Here is a 23439-nt window from a genome sequence, read left to right as displayed (position 1 = left end):
ACTTAAAGATGATCTAGTTCTAACCTTCTACCATGGGTGAGGCTGCCACTCACCAGATCAGGCTGCCAAAAGCCCTATCTGACATAGCCCTGAATACTTCCAGGAATGGGGACATTAACAACTTCTCTGGGCAACCTGTTCCAGTGCCTCACCACCCTCATAGTGAAGAATTTCTTCCTGATATCGAATCTAAATCTGCTCTTTTATTTTAAAGCAATTGTCCTATCATGACACTGAGTCCCCCATTTGTAGCCCTCCTTTAGGAACTGAAAGGCCTCAATGAGGTCTTAGAGCCTTCTCTTCTTGAAGTCTATCATCATAGCAGAGATGCTCATGCTCTCTGGTCATCTTTGTGGCCCTCCTCTGGACCCTCTTCAAGGATCCATGCCCTTCTTGTGCTAGGGGCTCCAGAACTGAATGCAGCACCGTCAGAGTCTCATGAGGATGGAGTAGAAGGGGAGAATCACCTCCCTCGCCCTCCTGACCATTCTTATTTAGTTGCAGCCCAGGATACAGTTGGCTTTCTGGGCTGCAAGAGCACACTGCCAACTCATGTCAAGTTCTTGAATTGGGATTTATTTATTTACTCTGAGGTCTGTGCTAACCAATCTACACTGTCAAGTGAAAATGTTATGATGTAGTTCATAATGTTGTTTTACACAACTCTAGAAGAAGAAAAAGAAATGTAACATATAAGATGGCCAAACCATGCAGGAAACAGTTGTGGATTTACCAGGAATAGTGAGTGGATCTTGAATTCTCATAGAATGCATGATACTTTCTGAATGACATTTTCTTAAAATCTGCAGTGCCTGTTAGTTACCCTGAAGGGAAGATCTTGTCCTTTAGTGTTCTTGAAGATCCTAGCTGTTCACTTGCTTTTAGTTGCACAGTTATATACTTGTCAGTATGATTAATGAGCAATGTAAAGTATGCACGCACACGCACACACACACACAAAGAGGGAACAATGACAGATCTTCCCTGAGTAAGAAACAAGAAAAAAAAATGGCAGTAAAGTACTTGTATTTGGTACAAAAGCAAAACAGTTTTTATTTTCAGTTGTAGAATCTGATTCCAAAATACCACAGTGAATGCTTGCACTGAGTGAATTTATGAATTTTAAATCCCTGATTCCAAAATCATACATTAAAATGGTGAATGTGTGTAGCATGGATGCCACAGTGGGCACATACGTCATGTCCATCAAGTGGATGGGAAACTCGGCAGAATTGTTGGAAGCCTATTGATGCAGCCATCAAGGTGGGATGTCATGGAGCACAACTCACCTTCTCAGGGAAGGGTCAGCTCAGTGGGCTGTGCAGGGCTGAGTGCTGAATGCCTCCACTTCACAATTAACTGATTCTTTTAACTTATATATAAAGTATATACTTAGGTTTAGTTTAGCAGTGTGGATACCAACAAGGAAATTCATGTGTTACAGTACCTTTATGCACACTTCTGTCATAAATAAAGTAGTTTATGTAAAAATCATACTGAATCTATCACAGTATTTCCTCCCTGAAGCCATGAGGTACGCGAATTCACGAGTGCTCTTTAAAAGGTGCCTACAGTGGGGAGTTGGGACTTATTTCTGTCTTAGCAGCTCTGTGATGGGTGACTGCCTTTTGCTGCACAGTGAGATGCAGTCTTTATGTGATTGCCTCCCAATAAATATTATTTGTCATTATCAGCAGTATTGTGGATGAGTAATGTAAGATCAGTTGAATAACTTGGTGTAGCGCTTCCTGAAGAAAGACTGAGCAACATGCTGATGCGTGAATAACTTCTGTATCATTATTAGTGCTTGAATATCTTTTTCTTGACAGACTTTACAGCCAGCCCTAATCATCATAACTGTGATATGCTGCAGTTTGGTAAATGGAAATGGTAGAGCTGTAGCTGAGAATGATAGTAAAGTAGAAAAAGCAAGAAGGCAAAATGTCACATTTCTGAAGACTTAATTGTAGTGTCCACATTTGCTTATAACCAATAATTTAGGGCAACTGATATAATCCTAAATTGGGTTATTTTGAAAGCAAATAGAAATAGCTGACCTGGACAAGTATTCAAGTATTGTCTGAAGAAAAGAAAAGAAAAGAAAAGAAAAGAAAAGAAAAGAAAAGAAAAGAAAAGAAAAGAAAAGAAAAGAAAAGAAAAGAAAAGAAAAGAAAAGAAAGGAAAAGAAAGGAAAAGAAAAGAAAGGAAAAGAAAGGAAAAGAAAGGAAAAGAAAGGAAAAGAAAGGAAAAGAAAGGAAAAGAAAGGAAAAGAAAGGAAAAGAAAGGAAAAGAAAGGAAAAGAAAGGAAAAGAAAGGAAAAGAAAGGAAAAGAAAGGAAAAGAAAGGAAAAGAAAAGAAAAGAAAAGAAAAGAAAAGAAAAGAAAAGAAAAGAAAAGAAAAGAAAAGAAAAGAAAAGAAAAGAAAAGAAAAGAAAAGAAAAGAAAAGAAAAGAAAAGAAAAGAAAAGAAAAGAAAAGAAAAGAAAAGAAAAGAAAAGAAAAGAAAGGAAGTCTTCAAGACTTTGGAGCCAAACATCTCATCTTTATCGATTCTCGATTTTCCTGTAGTGCTCTTGAGGCTCTGAAATGCAGATCATGTGTATTTGCTGAGACAAATGGGAAAGTTAAGAGGGATGAAGAGTGCAGCATGTTATCAAACTATTAAATTAGTTTTAAGTTTCCACTAGAAATCCCATTGCTGGTAGAAGGACTTGAGAAAATGCCCATAAAGATTCTAATGGCCTTAACTGGAAACATCTGCACAGGTCAGGTGCTACTTCTTAGGTCTGTTCAGCAGGTGAAGAGGCTGTAGTTTAGCTATGCTGAAGTAGCAGAAGATGGGTTTAAAAGGAAACAGAACCAGAACTGTGTGGTTTGACTGTATATCTGGGCTTAGGCGATGGGAGCTCTGCCATTGCTGTGAGCAGAGCAGAGGAACCAGAGGGTGTCACTTGGAGGGCCACTGTGATACTCACATTCCCTGTAACCATGAGAGAATGGGAGGAAAGTGCACCGAGGGAACTTTTGCATAAAGAAACACTTTGCCTAGCAGTTAACTGAATTTATATTACAAATTAAAATTTCCATTCCCCATGGCAATTAAGCTACTAAAAAGTAGCTTAGCACATGGAATCTTCTAAAAGAAAACCATTGCCTTTTTATGATTGTGATATGTCCAAATTATATGCACATGCATAATACGAATATACATTACAATAGGTATAATATTATGTATAAGTAATGTCTGTATATATTTTGTGTGTATATAGTATGTGTGTGCCTGTTTATAGTTTGTATTTCCTTGATTAATTAGGGAAGTAGCTAGGGCTTTTTACAGCCAGTGACTGAATTAATAATGAACAGAGAAAAACGTATTTTAGATGAGTGTTTTCGTGTGTCTTTGGTCAAATTACTTAGAGGTGGAAATAATAAGCGGTTTAGTTAAGTGAGAGGCACAATATATACTGGAAAAGCTCCATCGTATGTCAGATGTTTTACAACCATGATAAATGACTCCAGATAAATAATGCTAACATGTGTTAAACAAGTTCAGGCCAAGAGCAGTACAGTATGGTAAACAGAGATTGCGCTTCAGGAATGTTTGAAAATATAAATGGATGATATATGGTTTGAGTAGCACTGTGAGTATAGTGTTCTCTCTGTGGAGGGTAAAAGAAAGATTCTTCGAAGATGCTTCAGATATAACTTTTTACTATTATTACTGTTTTTAACAAGTACAGACATAGAAGTCTGCTGATACTGAAAGCAATTGTTTGGGCTGTTCAGCTGTTTTGAGCAGTGCATTCCAGGCAGGTTTGAAGTAGGCATGAAATTGCCTTGGATCAGCGCAGAACTAAATTGTAGGGAAAAGAAAAGAATACTTGGAGGGATTTTTCCTTTAAATTCTATTTATCAGGAAAACTGTTGCTAGAGAGTGAAACTTCACAAGAAAGTAAAGCTAGTTAATCTAGGAATGCTGCTGGTACTGTCAACCTCATGAGCTGAAGGGAGCTCCTTCCCTTAATGGGCAGTATGCTGTTCCTTGGGAAGGAGTTGGGCAGCCATGCTTTCAGAAAAGCAACCCTGGTCCCAAAGCTATGTTTGTTTGGTTTTTTCTCCCCCCTTCTTTTTTTCTAAACTGTTGTGGCATTTCTGTGTGTGTATTTATATATATATGCACATATATTTACACACATACACGTGTATACATAATATCGCTGCTGCAGTTGGGGAAGGTACATTGCAACCATGAATTCATGTGTTTTGAAGTTCACAGTGTATAAATGTAAGGGTACAGATTTTAATTACCTATTTGTTTCATTCTCTTTGTCTTGCAAGAATGATTTAAGTCTTGAACAGGACAAAAAAAGTAACAAAAGATATTGCAAGTTCCTCTGTGGAACCCATATCCAAAGCATTTTGAAAAGGCAAGAAAAAAGCATTTTCTGGCAATGTAAATTTACAAATGTATTGAAAAGTCCCTTGATCTCAGTTGCAAAAAGGTGTATAGTTCATAATCCACTGAAACAAATGCAGTGCTGTTGATAAGGAAAACAAGGATTTGGACATTGTTTATTTCATTTCAGAGTAGCACTCTATACTTTTAATCTTGTCCTCATATAGTTTCTTACGTAATTGTCACTGATGATCCTTCCCTAAACTTTTATTTTGGGTCTGGAACTTAACAAGCCAGTGTGATCCCAGCTCATCAGGTCTGGGGACAGGATCTGCTGCTCAAGCAGCCCTCAGTGGCAGGAGTCATTCACTCCCTTCATTGGCTGGAGTCACAGAAGAGCAGGCTGTATCAGGGCTGTCAATGGAACAAGGTCCCCTACTAATGCAAAGCTGATGCCCCAGCACTGACTTTCTGTAGCTCTCAGCCTCAGCTTAAGGGATTGGAGTTTCCAGGATGTGGAGCTTAAAAGATCATTCCTGTCTCTGTTTTAGCTGGTTTTGGTGGTGAGGGAGGAAGTGCAATAATTTTCTCTATCAGAGGCTGAATCCAAACCTGCTATTCACATAAGTGTCTCTCACAGTGGTATGTAATATCTGTGAGGCTCATGCACTTAAGCAAACTTACTCATTTCCAAAGGCAACTGAGCGAAGCATTCACTATGGAGTTTTTTTTTCTTGCTATATCGGTGTAGGGAAGTGAAAGTGTTGCTCAGATATTCTCTTGTATATCCAATCATGCTGCCATTGTCACACATCTTGTTCCTGGAAATGTGAGGTGTCTGGTAGGGCTGTGTGCTCTGGCACATGGAGCTCAGGACTGCTATCTCCTGCACTGTGTTACCTTGCCTGTCAGCCTGCTGTGCTTATCCTGCTGCCTATGCTGCATTCTCTGGTTGCTTCCTCATGTCTCTCTGGCTGGAAGGCACTGGTAGCACAGGTAGCAGTAATGAGTCAGCCAGCCGGCATCCACTTCAGATGAGAATCCTGCACCAGCATGGATTTAAATTGAGGCCCACTTTGACTTATTTCTCTCATACCCATTCTAGTTTATTATTGGAATTTTCCTTTCAGTTGTTAAATTGGTGCATTTTTCATCTGTCCCAGCAACTTCAGAGTGATGGGAGATCTGTGCACCTGAACTGTTTTGACATCTTAGAGTATTTGTGCTACCCTCTGTCCTTTCACAGATCTGATGATTTCTTAATTTCTTTTAGGCTAGAAATCAGCTTTTTTAAACTTGATTTCTGTTATTTTAACTATATCCTTTAGGTATACAACCTACTAAAGGTTTGGATTTGCATACAGTCTTTCAAATAACTGTAGCATAGTTTCTATTTTTCTCAATTTGATCTGTATATTTTAAGTATGCCTGTGACTTCAATGAGGTGAATACTGAAGGCAAACAGATCAGTGATATCCAGGACTAAGCTACCTTACTATTAATAAGAACCCTAAAACACGTCAAGGCGCATGGCAAGGGACAGGCCAGCTTCCTCAACCAGAGCTGATTAACCAGTCTAACACTTTTTATTGAGACTGTGTCAGCTGGAAACTAAGACTTGCTTAAGGGACTGTTCTTTGCTTCGTGGCTGTGTAATACTTAGCAGAACAAAGACCTGGTCTGTTGAAATGCTCTATTTTCAAAATTGGTAAAGCCTAAGTTGAATTGCTGTGTCCGTGTTTGGCCATTTAAGAATGTGCAGTGACTGGCAGAAAGCCTGGAGTGTCTCTCGTGAGCTCATGTAATGTGGACTCTGGGATTTGTGACTCCCACACATGGAGTGCAGTGATTGAGGGCTACCAACTTTTTAAAAAAAATAGGCTAGGTAGGAAAGGTGGTGGTGTAGCTCTCTATGTTAAAAAAGATTGTGAATGCGTGGAAATCAATAATGATGATGACAGGGTTGAAAGCTTATGGATCAGAATAAAAACCAAGGCCAACAATACCGATGTTATTGTGGGAGTTTGCTACAGGCCACCTACCCAGGATGATGAGGTGGATGAGATGCTTTATAGGCAATTGGGGGAGGTCTCAAGGTCACTCCCCCTCATTCTGGTGGGGGATTTCAACTTCCCAGACATCTGCTGGGATTACAATACAGCAGACAGGGAACAGTCTCGGAGGTTCCTAGAGTGTGTGGGAGATAACTTCCTGACACAGTTGGTGAAGGAGCCGACGAGGGGAAACAAAACTCTGGACCTGCTGTTTGTTAACAGAGATGGTCTGGTGAGGGATGTAAAGGTTGGAGGCCGTCTGGGACAAAGTGATCATGAAATGCTAGATTTCTCGATCCTTGTCGAACCGCGGAGGGGAGTCAGCAGAACTGCCACCTTGGACTTCCGGAGGGCGGACTTCAACCTCCTCAGGACTATGGTTGAGAGGGCCCCCTGGGGAGTATCTTTGGAGAGTGTGGGAGCCCAGGAAGGTTGGGAATACTTTAAGGAAATTGTCCTAAAGGCGCAGGAACTGACTGTCCCAAAATCGCGAAAGATGAGCCGACGGGTGAGGAGGCCGGGCTGGCTGACCAGAGACCTTTGGCTTGATCTAAAGAACAAAAAGAGAGTTTACGGTCTCTGGAAGAATGGGGGAGCTACTTATGAGGATTACAGGTTTGTAGTGAGGCTGTGCAGGGAGAAAATTAGGAAGGCCAAGGCGCAGCTAGAACTGAGCTTGGCTTCTAAGGTTAAGGAGAATAGTAAATGTTTTTATAAACACATCAATACCAAGAGGAAGGCTAAGGAAAATCCCCATCCCTTGTTGGATTCTGAGGGCAACTTGGTCACTGAGGATCGGGACAAGGCTGAGGTACTTAATACCTTCTTTGCCTCGGTCTTCAATAGTTATGCTTGTAACTCCCTGGAAACGCAGCCCCCTACACTGGTAGACGGGAAGGGGGAACCAAAAGAGCCTTGCGTGATCCGTGATGAGATGGTTCTGGATCTACTTAGAAAGCTGAATGTTTATAAGTCCATGGGGCCGGATGGGTTGCACCCTAGAGTTCTGAGGGAGTTGGCGGATGTGGTCGCCAAACCACTGTCCATAATTTTTCAGCAGTCTTGGCTGACTGGGGATGTCCCGGTGGATTGGAGACTGGCAAATGTGACGCCTATCTTCAAAAAGGGCCGGAAAGATGATCCTGGCAGCTACAGGCCCATCAGTCTCACCTCGGTGCCTGGGAAGGTTATGGAAAGGATAATCTCAGGTATCATCATGGACGAACTAAAGGTCAGCCATGGGATCGGGCCTAGTCAGCATGGGTTTATGAATGGTAGATCCTGCCTGACTAACCTGATTTCATTCTATGACAAGGTGACCCGCTTAGTAGATGAGGGAAAGGCTGTCGACGTGGTCTACCTGGACTTCAGTAAGGCCTTTGACACTGTCCCCCATAACATTCTGGTAGAGAAGCTGGCTGCCCGTGGTTTGGATGGGTGCACGCTCCGCTGGGTGAAGAACTGGTTGGATGGCCGGGCCCAGAGAGTTGTGGTCAATGGAGTGGAATCCAGTTGGCGGCCGGTCACAAGTGGCGTCCCCCAGGGCTCGGTGCTTGGGCCGCTTCTGTTTAACATCTTCATTGATGATTTGGATGAGGGGATTGAGTGCAACCTCAGTAAGTTCGCAGACGACACTAAGCTGGGAGGGAGTGTTGATCTGCCTGAGGGGAGAAGGGCACTACAGAGAGACCTGGATAGGCTTGATCGATGGGCCAAGGTTAATGGAATGAGTTTCAACAGGGCCAAGTGTCGGGTCCTGCATTTTGGTCATAACAACCCCAGGCAATCCTACAGGCTTGGGGAGGTGTGGCTGGAAAGCTCCCAGACGGAAAGGGACCTTGGTGTGCTGATGGACAGTCGGCTGAATATGAGCCAGCAGTGTGCCCAGGTGGCCAAGAAGGCCAATGGCATCCTGGCTTGTATCAGGAATGGTGTGGTGAGCAGGACTAAGGAAGTCATCCTGCCCCTGTACTCAGCATTGGTGAGGCCTCACCTCGAGTACTGTGTCCAGTTTTGGGCACCTCAGCACAAGAAGGACATGGAGGTACTGGAGCAGGTCCAGAGAAGGGCAACGAGGCTTGTTAAGGGCTTGGAGAATCAGCCCTATGAGGAGAGACTAAGGAAGCTGGGGCTGTTTAGTCTGAGGAAGAGGAGGCTGAGGGGAGACCTTATTGCTGTCTTCCAGTACCTGAAAGGTTCTTACAGTGAGAGTGGGGCAGGTCTATTCTCACTACTGACTTGTGACAGGACGAGGGGAAATGGCCTCAAGTTGCGCCAGGGCAAGTTTAGGTTGGATATTAGAAAGAACTTCTTTACAGAAAGGGTGGTTAGGTACTGGAATGGGCTCCCCAAGGAGGTGGTTGAATCGCCATCCCTGGATGTGTTTAAGAGCCGCTTGGATGTGGTACTCAGGGATATGATTTAGCAGAGGTTTGTTGTTGTGGTATTGTTTTGTGGTTGTTTTTTAAGAGATAGGCTACTGGTTAGGCTGCGGTTGGACTTGATGATCTTCAAGGTCTTTTCCAACCTGAGTAATTCTATGATTCTATGATTCTATGATTTAAGGGTGTGGAATACCACTGCAATCACCAGCAATGCTCTGAGAAGCAGTGCCTTTATCAGATTTCTATCATCACTCCCTGCTGTTACTGTCTCTTTTGCCTGCTGCCTTATTCTCAGATGAGTGGTCTAAGCCCACTGTCTACATTTTCAAGCAGCTTCTGATAGCATTAAACATCTGCAGTTAACTGGGAGGCTGAGTCCCCAGAGGTCTTTCAGCTGGAGAACCCTGATGCACTTCCTGAGGATGGATGGGGATCGCTGGAACACACCAGGTCTTACAGCTATCCTCTGACCCGTTTTGGCAAGTCTTATGCAACAGCAAAATAAGCTCAGGAGCTCATTCACGTTCTTGGCAGAAACTTGTCTCTTTGAGCTCAGATGTTTCTGCCTCTTTCCTAGCTGTCAGCACGGATAAAACCCAATTCAGGAGAGCAGGTGTGAGCCTACATTTTTTGCCTTTTTTTTTTTTTTTCTTTTTTTTTTTTTTTTTTTTGGTAATTGATTGGTATAATTCTCTTGTTGCTGTCTGTTTACTCATATTTGCTGAGCGTGCAGGGCAACATGTTGGCACAGTATGCTTTAAATGGAATGAAACCAGAAAACTCAAATACTGACCGGCATCATGTTATTAAATGCTTGCAATCCAAAAAGCACTGATGTCCTTGTGTAAGCACAAGCATACAATTCAGCAATTCAAAGACCTAGTTGTAAACTGAAACAAAGGTTGAAGATTTGCTTTGACTTAGGTTTCTTTCTAATTATTTTTTATCCTCAGACTGGTTGCAGTAATCTCTAAAGAAAACAGTATGTTCTTCTACATTATTTTCTTTTCTAGCAATTTTCCCTGGCTACATTTACTTGCATGATGTAACCTATATTTTAGCATAACAACTACTTTCCTACTGTATTACTATCCAGGGAACAATTCTGCATCAGTAGGGAGATGAATAAGATGACCTCTCAAGTCTTTGCCATCACCACCTTCTGTAATACAGCTCTGTAATACTTGACCTCGTTCCTTAGCCTTTTTCCTTCTGTAACCCTTTGACTCTTACAAAGAGCATTCACAGCATTTTTGGCAGTATGAAAGTGCTCTCCTAAGAAGTTATCAAACTTAAATGCTGTTTCCTGCATTTCAGGATTGAAGAGCTTATTACTCCCTTTGCATTCAAGTGAGGAGGACCCATCTAAATAAATCCAAGCAGGGAAATGTGCTGCAGTGCTTCCATAGCGAGACTGAATATGCTGAACAGGCAGAGGAGATCTATTCTTTTGTAATACATTGGCAAGGCTGTTACTTTCAAACATGCCTTTCTAGTGTTGCTTTTTATGTTGTGGAAGGAAGGAAAACCTGCTTGAGCAGTCTGTTCTAGCTCTTTACTCCCTTGATGAGGCTGCATGTTGTGCTTCACTGCCATTGTTCTTTCCTCCAGCATTCAGAATACGTCAGTAGGCATCGTACTGGATATGAAGGATAACTCAAGGGAAATTCTCTATACTGGCTTGCAAAATCAGAAAGGAAAAATGTGAGAGAACTAATTTGGATGCCTTGCTGTCCCTGTTTGCTCATAGCCTTCAGCTTGTAAATAAGGGCAGATGCTGGTTTTTGGATTTGGACCAGCAATGATTCCTGAGAACTCCCCAGCTTCAGTTAGTCCATGAAAACCAGTTCTAGAAAAGATAAATATTTTTTTGCTGTGAAATGCTTGAGCTTTTTTTAACCATTTGAGTGGGTCTTTTTTTCCTTTATTTAAATGTTGTTTCTGTTTCCTGTGCAGTTAGTAGCATCCCTCTTAGACTGTGTTTTACTGTCCCATTCTAATGCTTGCTTCATAATTTAAATGCATAGCCTACTGTTATGCTCTTCTGTTATTGGGCTGTTCTACCACTCACATCTTTTTTTTTGGCAGCAGCATTTCTGCAGAACTGAGTAGGGAATATAATAGTGAGTGCAGAGGTATAAAAGTAAGGGAAAAAGCACCAGACCACTTATGTCAGCAAGGTTCACACTGTCCTCAGCCCACATCAGCTGGTATTTCATTCCTTGTTACTAGTGAGTAAACAGGGCCTTAATACACCAAGTAAGTTAGAAATGGAAACAGTGAAAGGAAGTTTTTACATCATTTGGCTTTAAGATTACCTTTATTCTTAGCATGAGAAGATGTACGTGTGTGGAGTACCAGCCTATCAGCCTCCATATCTGTAACCCACAGAATCCAGGAGAAAAATAAGGTTCCTTTTTGTCCTTCACTATGTAAATAACTGCTGCATCTTGGCATCTCCTTTTAGGGTAAGTGATTTTCATCTGTGTGCAGTAGTGCATATGGATAGTGTGATAAATGCTCTTCTTAGTTCCAGTGCATGTGGATGTGCTACAAGAGCAAAAGAATAGTAACTCAAAGCTTTCCTATGGGGAAATTCAGGCTAAAGGTTTATCTGCTTGGAGAAGAGAAGGCTTTGGGGAGACCTCATTGTGGCCTTCCAGTATTTGAAGAGAGCATGTAAGCAGGATGGGAAGTGGCTGTTTACAAGGGTGATAGACTAAGGGGGAATGGTTTTAAACTGAGGCAGGGGAGCTTTAGGTTAGATATTGAGAGGAAGTTTTTCACTCAGAGGGTGGTGATGCGTTGGAACAGTTTGCCTGAGGAGGTTGTGGATGCCCCATCCCTGGAGGCATTGAAGGCCAGGCTGGATGTGGCTCTGAGCACGTCCTGGTTGGTGACCCTGCACATGGCAGGGGGTTGAAACTAGATGATCATTGTGGTCCTTTTCAACCCAGGCCAGTCAATGATTCTATGATTCTGTTTTTTCATCTCTGTTTCCTTGTCCTCTAGATCCTCATTTCTCTTTTCAGTTCTCTAGAGCTTTCTTACTGTTACTTCATTTTCCCCAAATAGTTGAACTGTCTTTTATATCTCTCGGCAATATAGGAGCAAGAACCTTGGTTTTTGCTCTTCATTTGGAGGACAGTGACACTTGGAGAAGTAGATACATTTGTCGCTGAATTAAAATTGTTCTGACAACTTCATATTAATTCATTTGTGACAGAAGGTGTAGGTAGGATGACTGGTGCTTCAGAAAATCATCCAAAAACCCCTCAGTTCAAAGTCTTCTTCCCCAAGTGGGATTTCCACCCTGCATTCTTTCACTGTGGGAATGCACTGCATTTCTATAAAAGCTGTTGGAAAACCTGAGGTGCGAGTGTACAGAGCTGCATTGCAATTCTGGCAGTATGGGATATCTGTCGTTGCAAGCAGAAATCTCACCTTGCAGCCCAACCCACAGGCTGCCCTGTGCTTACAGATGCTTCCTTCCCACAGCTGGCTCTTGGTACCTTCTTCTTTAAGCCTTTGGCTTAGGGCAGAGGGCAAGTCAGGGAACGATATCTGAGGCTTTTTTATGGCTTTCTTTCCTCTCACTCCCCAGGGGTGTATCCTTCACAGAGAAAGGGAAGAAAGATGCAGGCTCACAGCTCTACTCATATGCAGGCCCCACAAAGGATCTGCCTCATGGGGTAGGGGCAGAGAACCCCATGCTGAGCAGAGGGGCTGTCCCAGCTAATTAGCCAAGCAGCTGTTCTGTCTTTGAATGAAAACGAACTGCAGTGGGTTTTGTCCTCATTGTGAGGCTGGCAGCATTCCTCAGGAGGCAGTGAGGAAATTCCCGAGGTTGGTCAGCACTGACGGTAAGGTGGGATCTCGCTTCTACTGCTGGGCTTGGAGTGACATACACGCAGCCCATTGCTTTTCATCAGCTCATACTTTGTTGTGGAAAAGTCCTTTTTCCTCGCCAAGTGCCTGGCGTTTATCCCTGGATTAGTGGGAGAATATGTAGCTAGAGTTTACATGTGACACTGCACTCATGAATGCATAACTAACTATTTGTACAGGAAAAGGAAATAAAACCAAGATCAGGTAAAGAGAAAAAATAAGGATTCGTAATATGCAAAACAAAGTGATCTCAGCAGAAGCAGCAATTATGTAAATTTGTTAGTGGGCAATCTGCCCATGAGTGAATCCCCTTCTAGGGGGGTCTGAGAGTAAAAGGAGTGCACGTTATCTTGCCAGCAAATGGACTGCTAGGCTTTGCGGACAAAAACAAAACAACTGAGGCTCTTCTTGGCATTGGACCAGGTTCTTTCTTAGAGTACTGCTTTAATTTGCTTGATGTATAAGGATTAATGGCACACTGCACTAATTACTTTTATATACAGTCAACCTAGGGATCTGCAGTCCTGTAGGTACCTCTGCATCTGCTTGAGTTAGTGTGGTGAAGTCTACCAGGCAGTTCCCTGGAGCCTGTTTTCAGGATGGGATCCAGGCACCTGAGTTCTTGTCGTTCTGCTCCAGTTTTAGCCTACCTTTATGGTTGTGTGAATTCATTCAGAGTAACACCCATTTAAAATTGAAGTAGTGTGGTAATAAATTTAGAGGTGTGGCTCTCGGCCTTTCCATTATTTTTATTTATTTATTTATTTATTTTCATAATAAACAACTTCATTCTTTGTTTACCCTCCCCCACAACCAGTGCTGGTGCAAAACTGTGGTTGATTTAAATTCTAAAAGTCAGATTCACTATTACTTCTTTCTACTGGACATTCTAGACAAAAAGTGCTTTAATCATTGTTGCAGGGACAAGAAATGAAATGTTAGTTTCTTAGCATCTGTCGGTTTGCTAATGGAAGAGAGAATATTACTCCTTCTGTCCCATGCAAGGACTTGGGCAGTGAATGGCAGGAAATATTTAAAATGTCTTTTAATTAGATCTGCACCAGGTGCCCTGCTAATGTAATCAAATGTAGAGTTAATCTCTCTTTTATGTTTTTGTTAGGAAGGGAGCTTCATCTTGAAATTATAGCTTAAAGGGAAGAAGCATGGATAGGAGATCTTGAGGTCATTCAGGCAGCAGCAAGTGAAGCAGAGCAACTCCCATTTGTGCTCAGCCAGATGTTCATGAGCCTTTGCCAATAGCTCAAAAGGCTGATGCTACATAAATTACTATATCCCAGGGACTAATTCAATGGGTGTGATGGAAGAGGAAGGGAGGAGAATGGTGCCCTGTCGGTCAGAGGTCAGGTGTAGCTCATGGCACTGAGCCAAGCAATATTCAGACAGTTTTTTCTTTTTTATTATTTTTTAATTGTGGATTTTAAAACAAAAAACTTGTTTTCACACAGAAAGTGGAAAGAAAGTCCCAACTTTCATTAGGAATTTAAAGGCCAATTTCTATTTTCTTTAAAAAATTCCTACTTCCCACATAGTCTAAGGAATTGAATTCTCAATGAAATCTGAGCCTCTGACACTCGTCTTTGAAAATATATAGTCCCTTTTGAAAGCTACCGGTGGTCTGATAAAATAAAGATCTTTAAGGCTTCTCATGCCTTCTGAAAAGATACCAACTGCAGACTGAACTGTCTCACCTCCTCTGTCATGTCTGAGTGGAATTTCTCTAGAAAAATCCCTTTTCATCTAGTGTGTGTTGTTTTTCTTTCCTCTCCAGGAGAGTTATTTTTACAGAGGTAAAAGCAAACAAACAGAAACCCCGGGGTAATAAATAATGGTTTTCTTTTAAAGTGTGAAGCTTTCTCTCAAACAAAGCACCATGACTGCAAGAAGGGAGGCACTTGTAGCTTGCAGCCTCTTGTGCACGTGTCTATTATCACAAGCCCAGTTTATTTGACATCCCACTTATAGAAAGAGGTGGTGAGTAAGCACTGTCATTGTCTTTCAAGAGGATGCATGTAGGCCATATGGGGCAAAGGATGATTTAACAAATGTGACTCTAGTTACAGGATGGCAAATAAGAATGAAGCTTATGAAGTTTGTACCATACCAGTACCAGTTTTTTCTACTTTGTGGTTTCAGAAGAGTTTACTCTGATGTTGAATGTTTAAGGATGTCAGTGCTGAAGCCTTATAGTTTCTCCAGCATCCCTTAGGCTATAAATGAAAAGTAGAATTTCAAGGGTAACAGAGTCCCAGTTTAGTCAATCAGTACTACCTTATCAATTGGAAGCTACTAAAGAGGGACAGTGCCTTTTATCTTTCTCCTAAAATAAAGAAATAAGCAGTGCCCTCTAGTGTTAGTTACCATCAAAGGAAACCTCAAGGGGACTTCTCTATCATCTAGATAATCACGGTTAAACTTTTTTCTGCAGCTGCAGGTGCTACTGTTTCCTTTCCTCTTCACTATTTTTATTCAACAAATAAATGCAATAGCATAGCTTACATACCTTTCTGAAATTCGTCCATTTATAATTAAGTAGACCCATTCAATCAACTCAGACTTCTTGACCTAATTTATCTTCTCCAATCTTGAAGCATAGGAGTGGGTATGTCTGCAGTCTGTAGCTGGTCTGTGTGAGAACTGAAGGTTTGGGGTATTGGTTTTTTTTAACAGAAGAGATGGGTAGTCCTAGAGTTTTAAAGAGTGGCATAGCAGTGTGTCTTCCTGCCTGATGTTCAAACTCTCAGTTTCTGTGTAATTCAGTCCTGACATAAGCTTGCATACAGCATGTTGATGCCAGTCAGAGTGGGGTCTTTTGGGCCGCCCTGGGAACACCTCAGAGCTTTTTAGTTCTAGTAACAGTAGCAGGGCAGACTGCTTCAAAGCCATAGGCACCATTTGTTTCAGCTGCAGAAGACACTGTCAGGGATGTGCCTGTGGAAACTGTGGTCACTTCTACTCCTTAATGAGGAAAGCTACTTTTCATTCTGTTTGGAAGAGAGCAAAGCTTTAAATTGCTAATGTAAACCAGCCAGTGCTAAAAAGCATTTGCTGTCTGCTTTCTCTAGTTTCTGTGTTGTCTTCAGTGTGAAAACATCATAAGCAAAAGTGCCATTCTGTCTCTGTGTTTTGATTTGTTCTCTACCATAGCAAAAGAGCTTATTGGTTCTTTTGGCCTTTGAGTTTCTGTTGGTGTGTTTTCACAGCCTCGGTTCTAATCCGATCCTTTGGGGACAAGCTCCAGAGGTCCCCATGGTATTAAATTCACTGTTGGCAAATGGGAATCCCATAAGCCCAAGCACTCCAGAGTTTTCACATGGTGTACAGGCTTAGAGTTTTCTGATGTGCAGCATACAGAAACATAATAAATATACAAATCTGTAGAAAGCAACCTTTGATAGACCTTGTCTTACTTGACTTGCTTATTTTCACTGAGATTCATAGTGAACTGTTGCTTTCTAAAAAAGCATTTTCTAACAGAGCTCTGAGGAACTAGTCTTTCACTTACCTGCTTGAGTTATGTTCTGTGAATGTTTCTGGTGGCTGCCAGCAGTACAAGAGTTAAACAGTCAGTATTTTGACCCATAGGCAAGGATATCAGGTGAAATGGTTAGAGACTTGAATTTCCAACCTAATTCAAAAGAGTCAGCTCAATGCAAGGAGGGAACTGTGAACACTGGCTGTCTCTGCATAGATAGCTCAAGTATTTGGGATGTGTGCTGCTGTCCTGTTGCCTCTGCTTTTACAGAAAGCAGTATTTCCAGTAATTACTGATTCTTTAGCTTTAATAATAGACCCTGTTATAGACTCCGTGTAATAATTTTTCATTTTTGCTGCAGATGAAGAGGGAGAGAGCATTGTTTGTGATGGCTGCCAAGGATGATGTTATATTCTGTGAAAAGACCAAGGGAAAAAAATGTTCGGCATTGTTTCTCTGAGATGTACCAAAAATCTGCATGCACCAATGAAAGCAATTGGCGCTAAAGGATCATAACAATGGGTTGTTAGCCCTTTACCCCAGGCTGAGATGATGATTGTTCCTGTTAAAAACGGAAAAGAAAAAAGAAAAAAAAGAAAAAAAAAAAAAGAAAAAAGAAAAAAAAAAAGAACAAAAAACAGATGACATTTGTTAGAAAGTTGATATTTATGTACGAACTTGCCAGCACTTAAAGAAATGGTGCCTCTCTTAATTAAGATGATAATGTACTGCCTTGTTTGGAGAGACTCTGCTCATAATGGTGCTGAATTATGAATAGAGAGAAATTAGTAATAACAAATGCCAGATGGAGGTATCTTTCAAAGGGGAATATTTTGTATAATATGGCATGTAAAGTTGACAGACCAGGTCTTAAAAGGCCTTTATTATTCTTTAAGCTTTTCTGACAACATTACTCTTTATCCTGCCAAGAAATGTAGTTTCACATGCCAGTGTGTTTTTAAGCTAGAGTAATTAAAGTATGCCTCCAAGTTTATGGCTTGAAGTGAAATTCATTCCTACGGTGTTTTGTCAGGAATCTATAAACAGTGCAAGGAAGGAGACAACTTGCAACAATAATAGTTTTGCCAATTCTACACGTTCTGCCTTTGAAATCAAAGGCAATTAGAGATGAACAAAACAACTTTCAAAGGCTTTTTCAGAAGAAAAAAAGTTTTAAGCCTTGCTGAAGCTTTATTTCACTTTTTCCTTTGCTTGAAGATGACTGTTGGGAATAAGAAATGTTTTCCTAAAATTAAAATCTGCCACCTTTAATTGAAGCTAAAAAATGATTACTGAGTTATAAATGCATGAAACCCTCAAATGCTGGACTGGTTTTTTGTTTTGTTTTGTTTTTTTTTAATTCCAAAGAGAGAAGAATTTGTTTCATTTTGTAGTGTAGTAATTAAAAGAGAAATAGGAAGGGAAATGGAGAGAGAAAACTTAGAATTTTAAAAATTTATTTTCTTTTAAGAATATTCCCACTTCACCAGCATGCCCACTTTGGTTGAATGACCTGCTGCCAATCCACTGCTGCCACCCACTGCACTGCAGGCTCTTGCATGAGGATCACTGTGGGCAGCAAAGGCAGCCACAAAGATTAGGTGTTGGTTTGTAATTGGCCTTATATTGCATTTGTGCAATTCAACGTGGAGGAATTTAAGACAGTATAAAGTGTTGTTTGTAGTCTCTCTCTGTCAAATATGTTAATGCAGTAGTCCAAAAAAACTCAAAGAACCTTATATTCAGCTCTACCCATCCATTTCCAAATACACAACAATAAACACAAGATATGTAACACAGAAGTTTTTCCAAAGGCACAAATATTATGACAGGATAAAGATAGCAAAAGAGTTTCTTTTGTCTGCATAAAATTTTTCCTGTGAGTATGCCCAGATAGAGAAATAAATGAAGGGGAATACATTTCAGTACTGGATGATGTAAAGGAGGCTTTTGCTTCATTTAGAAAAAGATCAAGATTGGTTTTCATGAGAATAAAACACTGTTTTGAATTATGCTTAGTACAGACTGTCCGGCTATTTCTGGTATTAACATTCATTGCCATTGTAGAAAGGAATTAGCAATAGAAAGATGAGAGCACAAGAAAAGAATGTCTGGAGGGAAGGCAGTCAAGGATGGGATTCAGTGGCTCAAGTTGTGATAACAAAAGCAAAGAGTGTTCTCAGTTGTATCTTTTGATACTGAGCTGGTTCTTTCAATAAAGCCTAAGTTTACCTTAATGAAAAAGAGGAATGTTTCTAGGTATTTTCAAAATTTCCTTATAACACTGTTTCTCACTGATCTTGTTGAACATCTAGTAAAATTACCTGGGAGATGCAGTCCAAAGTTATGGACAAGTAGCCCGGTTTTTACTTGTTTTTTTAATGACTAAGTTTATTATATTAAAAAAGAAAGTTCTTCTCTTTGACAGCAGTCTAGCTTATGGGGCACGGGCTCTACTCATCAATTCTTTTGAAGTGTGTGCTACCTTTGTTTGCAGTGCTGACAGTTTTGTTAATATTGAACTTCCTTCTGTTTTCTTTCAGAAAAACTTTACAATTCCAATGGACGGGAGTTGAGACGAGCACTTTTCTCATTGAAGCAAATATTTCAGGTGATCAAATAATAACTTTAATATATATGCGTATGTTATTATTATTTATTTTATCTTTAGATAGGGAATAACTTACAGTTCTGGCAGAGGAAAATATTTTAGGACATTATTTGTAATATGTGATTATCCAATTGCTTGTTAAGGTCAACTTACTGGTTGGGATGTGCCAAGAAGAGATTAAATCTGGACCTCCTCTTGCATGGAAACTTGATTGTGAGAACTGAAAGAGGGATTTGAAAAGCAGAGCTAGGAAACCATTTACTGTGATAGTGGCCCAGCATTTCTACAGACAAAATGTTGAAAAACAAGCTAGGCTGAAGCTACATCTTAACCTTTAAGAAACAAGGGTGTAGTGGGAGAACCCTAAAGATGATAGAATTCAGTTCTAACTTAGGACTATTGATTTATTGATTAATCCAAGGGATACTTTATGGAGCTGAGTATTACTTGTGACTGATATGTCTGAAGAAAGGCATACATTTGATTATTTTGTATTAGTGTGCCCCAGTGACGCAGTGGTAGAAGTGCTGCTTGCAACACCAGAGCCCCGGGTTCGAATCCCCCCTGTGGTGCAAGTGGTAGAAGTGCCGTTCTGCTACACAGAAGGCTCGAATCCCGGGAGTTGGACTCAATGATCTCTAAGGTCCCTTCCAACTCGCATGATGCTGTGATACTGTGATACTGTGATTTTAGGGAAGATCTCAGATCAGCAGGATTTTGTGTCTTGTGGAGAAGGGGCTGATATGATAGATAAGTGGTGTGGGTGTAATGAAACTGAATTGGATGAAGAGCTTGGATTTCAGATTGGTTTTGCTGGCTAGTCAGATGGACTTGGTTAAGATGCCTGACCAAAACGAAACCTTGACTAGAAAAAGGTGGTCATTAAAGGGAAAACAAAAAGTAGGTGGAATCCAGAGCATACTGCAAATATGATCCTAAAATGGAATTTAAGCGGACACAATCATTCTCTATCAGGAAATACAAATGAAATTAATAGGAAAAACACCTGTTCTCCTTTATTAGTGGATCTGTTATGAAGTAGCAATCTGTAATGTTGTCCAACTGCAGTTGGTAGGTGCAAATCTGTGAAATAGTTACAAAAGTTTCGAGCTGTTACTTCAGAAATTTTTATTTTGTTATAGATAAACATTTATTCTAAGGAGAATAACATATCACAATTCTTTGAGACCACAGAATTGCTGATTTCCCAGACACAAAATATTTTCTGTAAGTTTCAAGGCAATTGCATAGTTGCAGTTCTAAAATGCTCTGGTTATTTCGTAGTTGCACATTGGAAATAATGTCATTTCTTCAAAGCATTCCTGGGGAAAGACTGTTTGAGAATTGTGAGGATGCAAACTGAGTTTCCCTGTAAGCTTTCTGCAAGGGTAGACTGTGTGCTCAGAGGAAATGAGGCAGGTTTCCAAGAATTTTCTCTGATTTCTTCCTTCTGGTTCACCTTAACTGCTTTGGGAAAGTACTTGTATTTCCGTCAATTTATATATTTGATAGATTAATCTGAGCACTCATGCACGTGTAGCAGTAAGTAGTAAGCTTCTCTATTTCAACCCTTACTGCAGCCCTCATACCTCCCATCAAAACTTTTCCCACTTTGGGTTTTCATTTTCTCTTAAATCTAAGATCTTTGAAACCTGCTATTTATTTCCGAGTACTTTATGCACAGTGCTTTCAGCTGACCCACCAGTAGGATCTCTGTCTTCCATCTCACTAGCTTTTCCATGGAAATGTTTCAATATTTATCCATCTAATAAAAATAATTGCAGTCGACTGAGCTGAGGAGAAATGAGGGGAAGGGGAAGAGAGTGGCACACAAACACTCCACTATTGCAGGAACCATGGTTCTACAGAAACATGGACAGTAGAACTGTGGTAGCACAGCTGAAGACTTTATCAGAACCCAGTCATAAAAGCTGCATAGGTAGTTGATATTATCCTTGTGTTTCCTGGCTTCTAATTTATGTCTTGGTAAGTCAGTCTCTTAACATTGAATCTGTAAAAAAAAGAGATAATCAGACCTTTGGTGTAAGAGGCGCTGCCTCCTTTGTTGTAAAGAAAGACTTAAATTCAAATCTGGTTTATTGGAAATGCAACAGGAGTGAATTTAGTTTTTGAGGTAAGTGTGCTTGACAGTTTCAGAATAAACTATCCTAGAATAATTTGACTTCCCTGCTTCCTAATAAAGAAAGAAATTTTAGAATGAAGTGTTATTACTTTAAGTATCTACATCTAGTAGAACTGTGGTAACTTGTCGATCAAGGATGCCCCTCAGAATACAGGCTATAATTAGTGAAGTGAGGACAAAACTTTCTCTAGATGCATAGTATTTGTATCACGTGTTTTTTGAGGTAGTGTTTGAAGTAGTGTACCTAATACTGGAAGATGGAATGCTATATGATGTAAGCTTTTGTTGTAATTAATAGTAGCATAACTGAGGGCATAGTATGATTGTACATAGTTCATCTCCTAATGAACAGTGTGAGAGAATATAAGATTATTTTTTCATATTTTAGAAAAATAAGCTGTTTTGTTATGTGTAGGTTTTTCTTAGTGAAGGAAAATAAATGTTAACATAATGAGGTAACATAGACCAAACAATGCTGTTCAAATAGTCATATTTAATTTATTTTTAGTTCATGACATGAAATGAAATTAGCATTAGAAATCTGCTTTTCAACATAAACATTTGTTTAATTTTGAATCTCGCCGTATTTAGTATTTTAAATTCTTCAACATTATAATGATGCAGAAATAAAATGTTGACTTCAAAACCAGTCTTTAATTTTTTTTTAAATGGCTTTCAGAAAGTTTTGGAGATTTCATCATGTCTTTCAGTGCCAAGACAGTTCATAACACCATATTTTTATAATCATTCGACATAGCTGAGTTAATTTGGCACAGCTCTGCATCAGTATCATTTTTAATTTAAAGAGTTTCAAGGTAGTGTGCAGTCACTTATTTGCATTAAGTGGGAACAAGCCCAAGTGTTCCATCAAATAGAATTTCAAATAGTCAGAGCTTTTGGTTTTTTATGCACAGCATCAGCAAAGCTTAACAATGTTTGGCAAAAGCAGGGTCTTTGTTTGAAATGTTAAATGAAAGATTCATTTGGCTAGTACAGACCTGGAATTTCTGTTTGGTTTCTTATGGTGAGCTGTTTTTGGCAAAATGATAAAAGGTGTAAGGAGCGTTCTTCCTTGACAGAAATGTTATTCAATTGTTGTAATTCATTCTGAAGGGTTAATATAGTCATAGCTGTGATCTTTTGCTGGACTGCACTCTAGTATTATTCGTCTGACTTGCCAATACACTTTTCATTGCTCCACAAGCAAGGAAAGTAATGTTTGTACTGTGGGAGCACTTGACTTTAAAATAACTAAGTGTGCATGTGTTTATACACCATGGGTATATGCCCATACAGATCTTACTGACAATCTGTTGGACTGCAATTTAGCTCACTCTGGATGTATTTTCTGACATATTTCTGAGATTATCAGAGATTTGTGAACTTTTGTGCAAAGCAAACAAACAAACAAACAAAGTCCCAAAGGCGTACAAGGACAGAACTCAAACATGGTACTTATACAAGAACTGCTCCAAAAGTAATGCTTCCTGTTTTATTATGACAGCCTACAATGTCAGAGACAGATGGTGGCATGGAGGTAGAGATTGAGCCTCCCACCAGTATCCCATTAAATTTTGTTGTTGTGTGACAGATGGGAGCAGGGGGGCAACCTGGCAAAATGATGTCTGATATAAAAGTGTGTATGAAGCAAAGGTGTGACATTGAATTCCTCCATGTGGAAAATATGTCACCCACTGGCATTCACTGACACTTACTGAACATTTATGGAAACTAACCAGTGGATGTGGCAACAGTGAGGTAGTGAGAGGTGCATTTCAGCAGTGGCAACAGGAATACTGGGTCACTTCCACTGCTGCAGTTATTTACAGGTGTGGTATGAGGGCTCTTGTTCATCGCTGACTAAAATGCAAAGCTAGTGGTGCTGTGTTGAAAAATAGTGTTTTGTAGCTGAGAATTTGCTCTATCTAACAGTATTATTGTGCTCTTTATTGTAGTTTCCATAGAAATAGTAAGCATTGCTTTTGGAGAGACCTACATAAAATCAGGATCTAAAAACTTTGCAGTACATGATTGTGATATTCCAAATGTGATAAAAGTGCAACTGCTTAGGATGTTGAATTCAGTCTTAAACAATCTTAAAATCAGAAAAATAGAATTTAAATATGATAATTTTAAACTGTACTATCCAATTTATGTGATACTGCTGTATCACATAAGCTGTATAAAAGCTGTAAAAAGCTGTATAAAAATGTGATGTGAGAGAAATAGAAAAGTACAAATCATGTTTCAATTAGATGGAAATCTATAGTCATGTGTAAGTCTGCATGCCTTCCTAATATTCTGGGAAGTATTTTTAATCTATCAGTACATTAGCTTTTCTGGAATGCAAACCTTAAAAGATGTATTTATAAGTATTAAGGAAGAAAAGCCTATTTTCTTTTAGGACGTTTTTTTCCCCTCTATGTGTCATTCAACAAATGTGGGAGATCTCCCACTGTCTTCCTTGTGGAG

At 40.1% G+C, this 23439-nt stretch overlaps 1 protein-coding gene across 10 annotated transcripts in view; it reads left to right on the top strand.

Moving 5' to 3' along the window:
* FHOD3 (formin homology 2 domain containing 3) overlaps positions 1 to 23439 on the top strand; it is a 363466-nt gene that overhangs the window by 148762 nt on the left and 191265 nt on the right. For all 10 annotated transcript variants that reach the window (XM_072327321.1, XM_072327323.1, XM_072327320.1 and 7 more), the window contains exon 4: positions 18757 to 18824. In XM_072327321.1, the coding sequence (XP_072183422.1) occupies positions 18757 to 18824 (68 nt within the window). The remainder of the gene's footprint in view (positions 1 to 18756; positions 18825 to 23439) is intronic.

Source organism: Excalfactoria chinensis, chromosome 2 (assembly GCF_039878825.1).
Source record: "Excalfactoria chinensis isolate bCotChi1 chromosome 2, bCotChi1.hap2, whole genome shotgun sequence".
Lineage (NCBI taxonomy): Eukaryota > Metazoa > Chordata > Aves > Galliformes > Phasianidae > Excalfactoria > Excalfactoria chinensis.
Note: the sequence above shows the minus strand (reverse complement) of the source record. Positions and strands in the feature narration are given on the sequence as shown.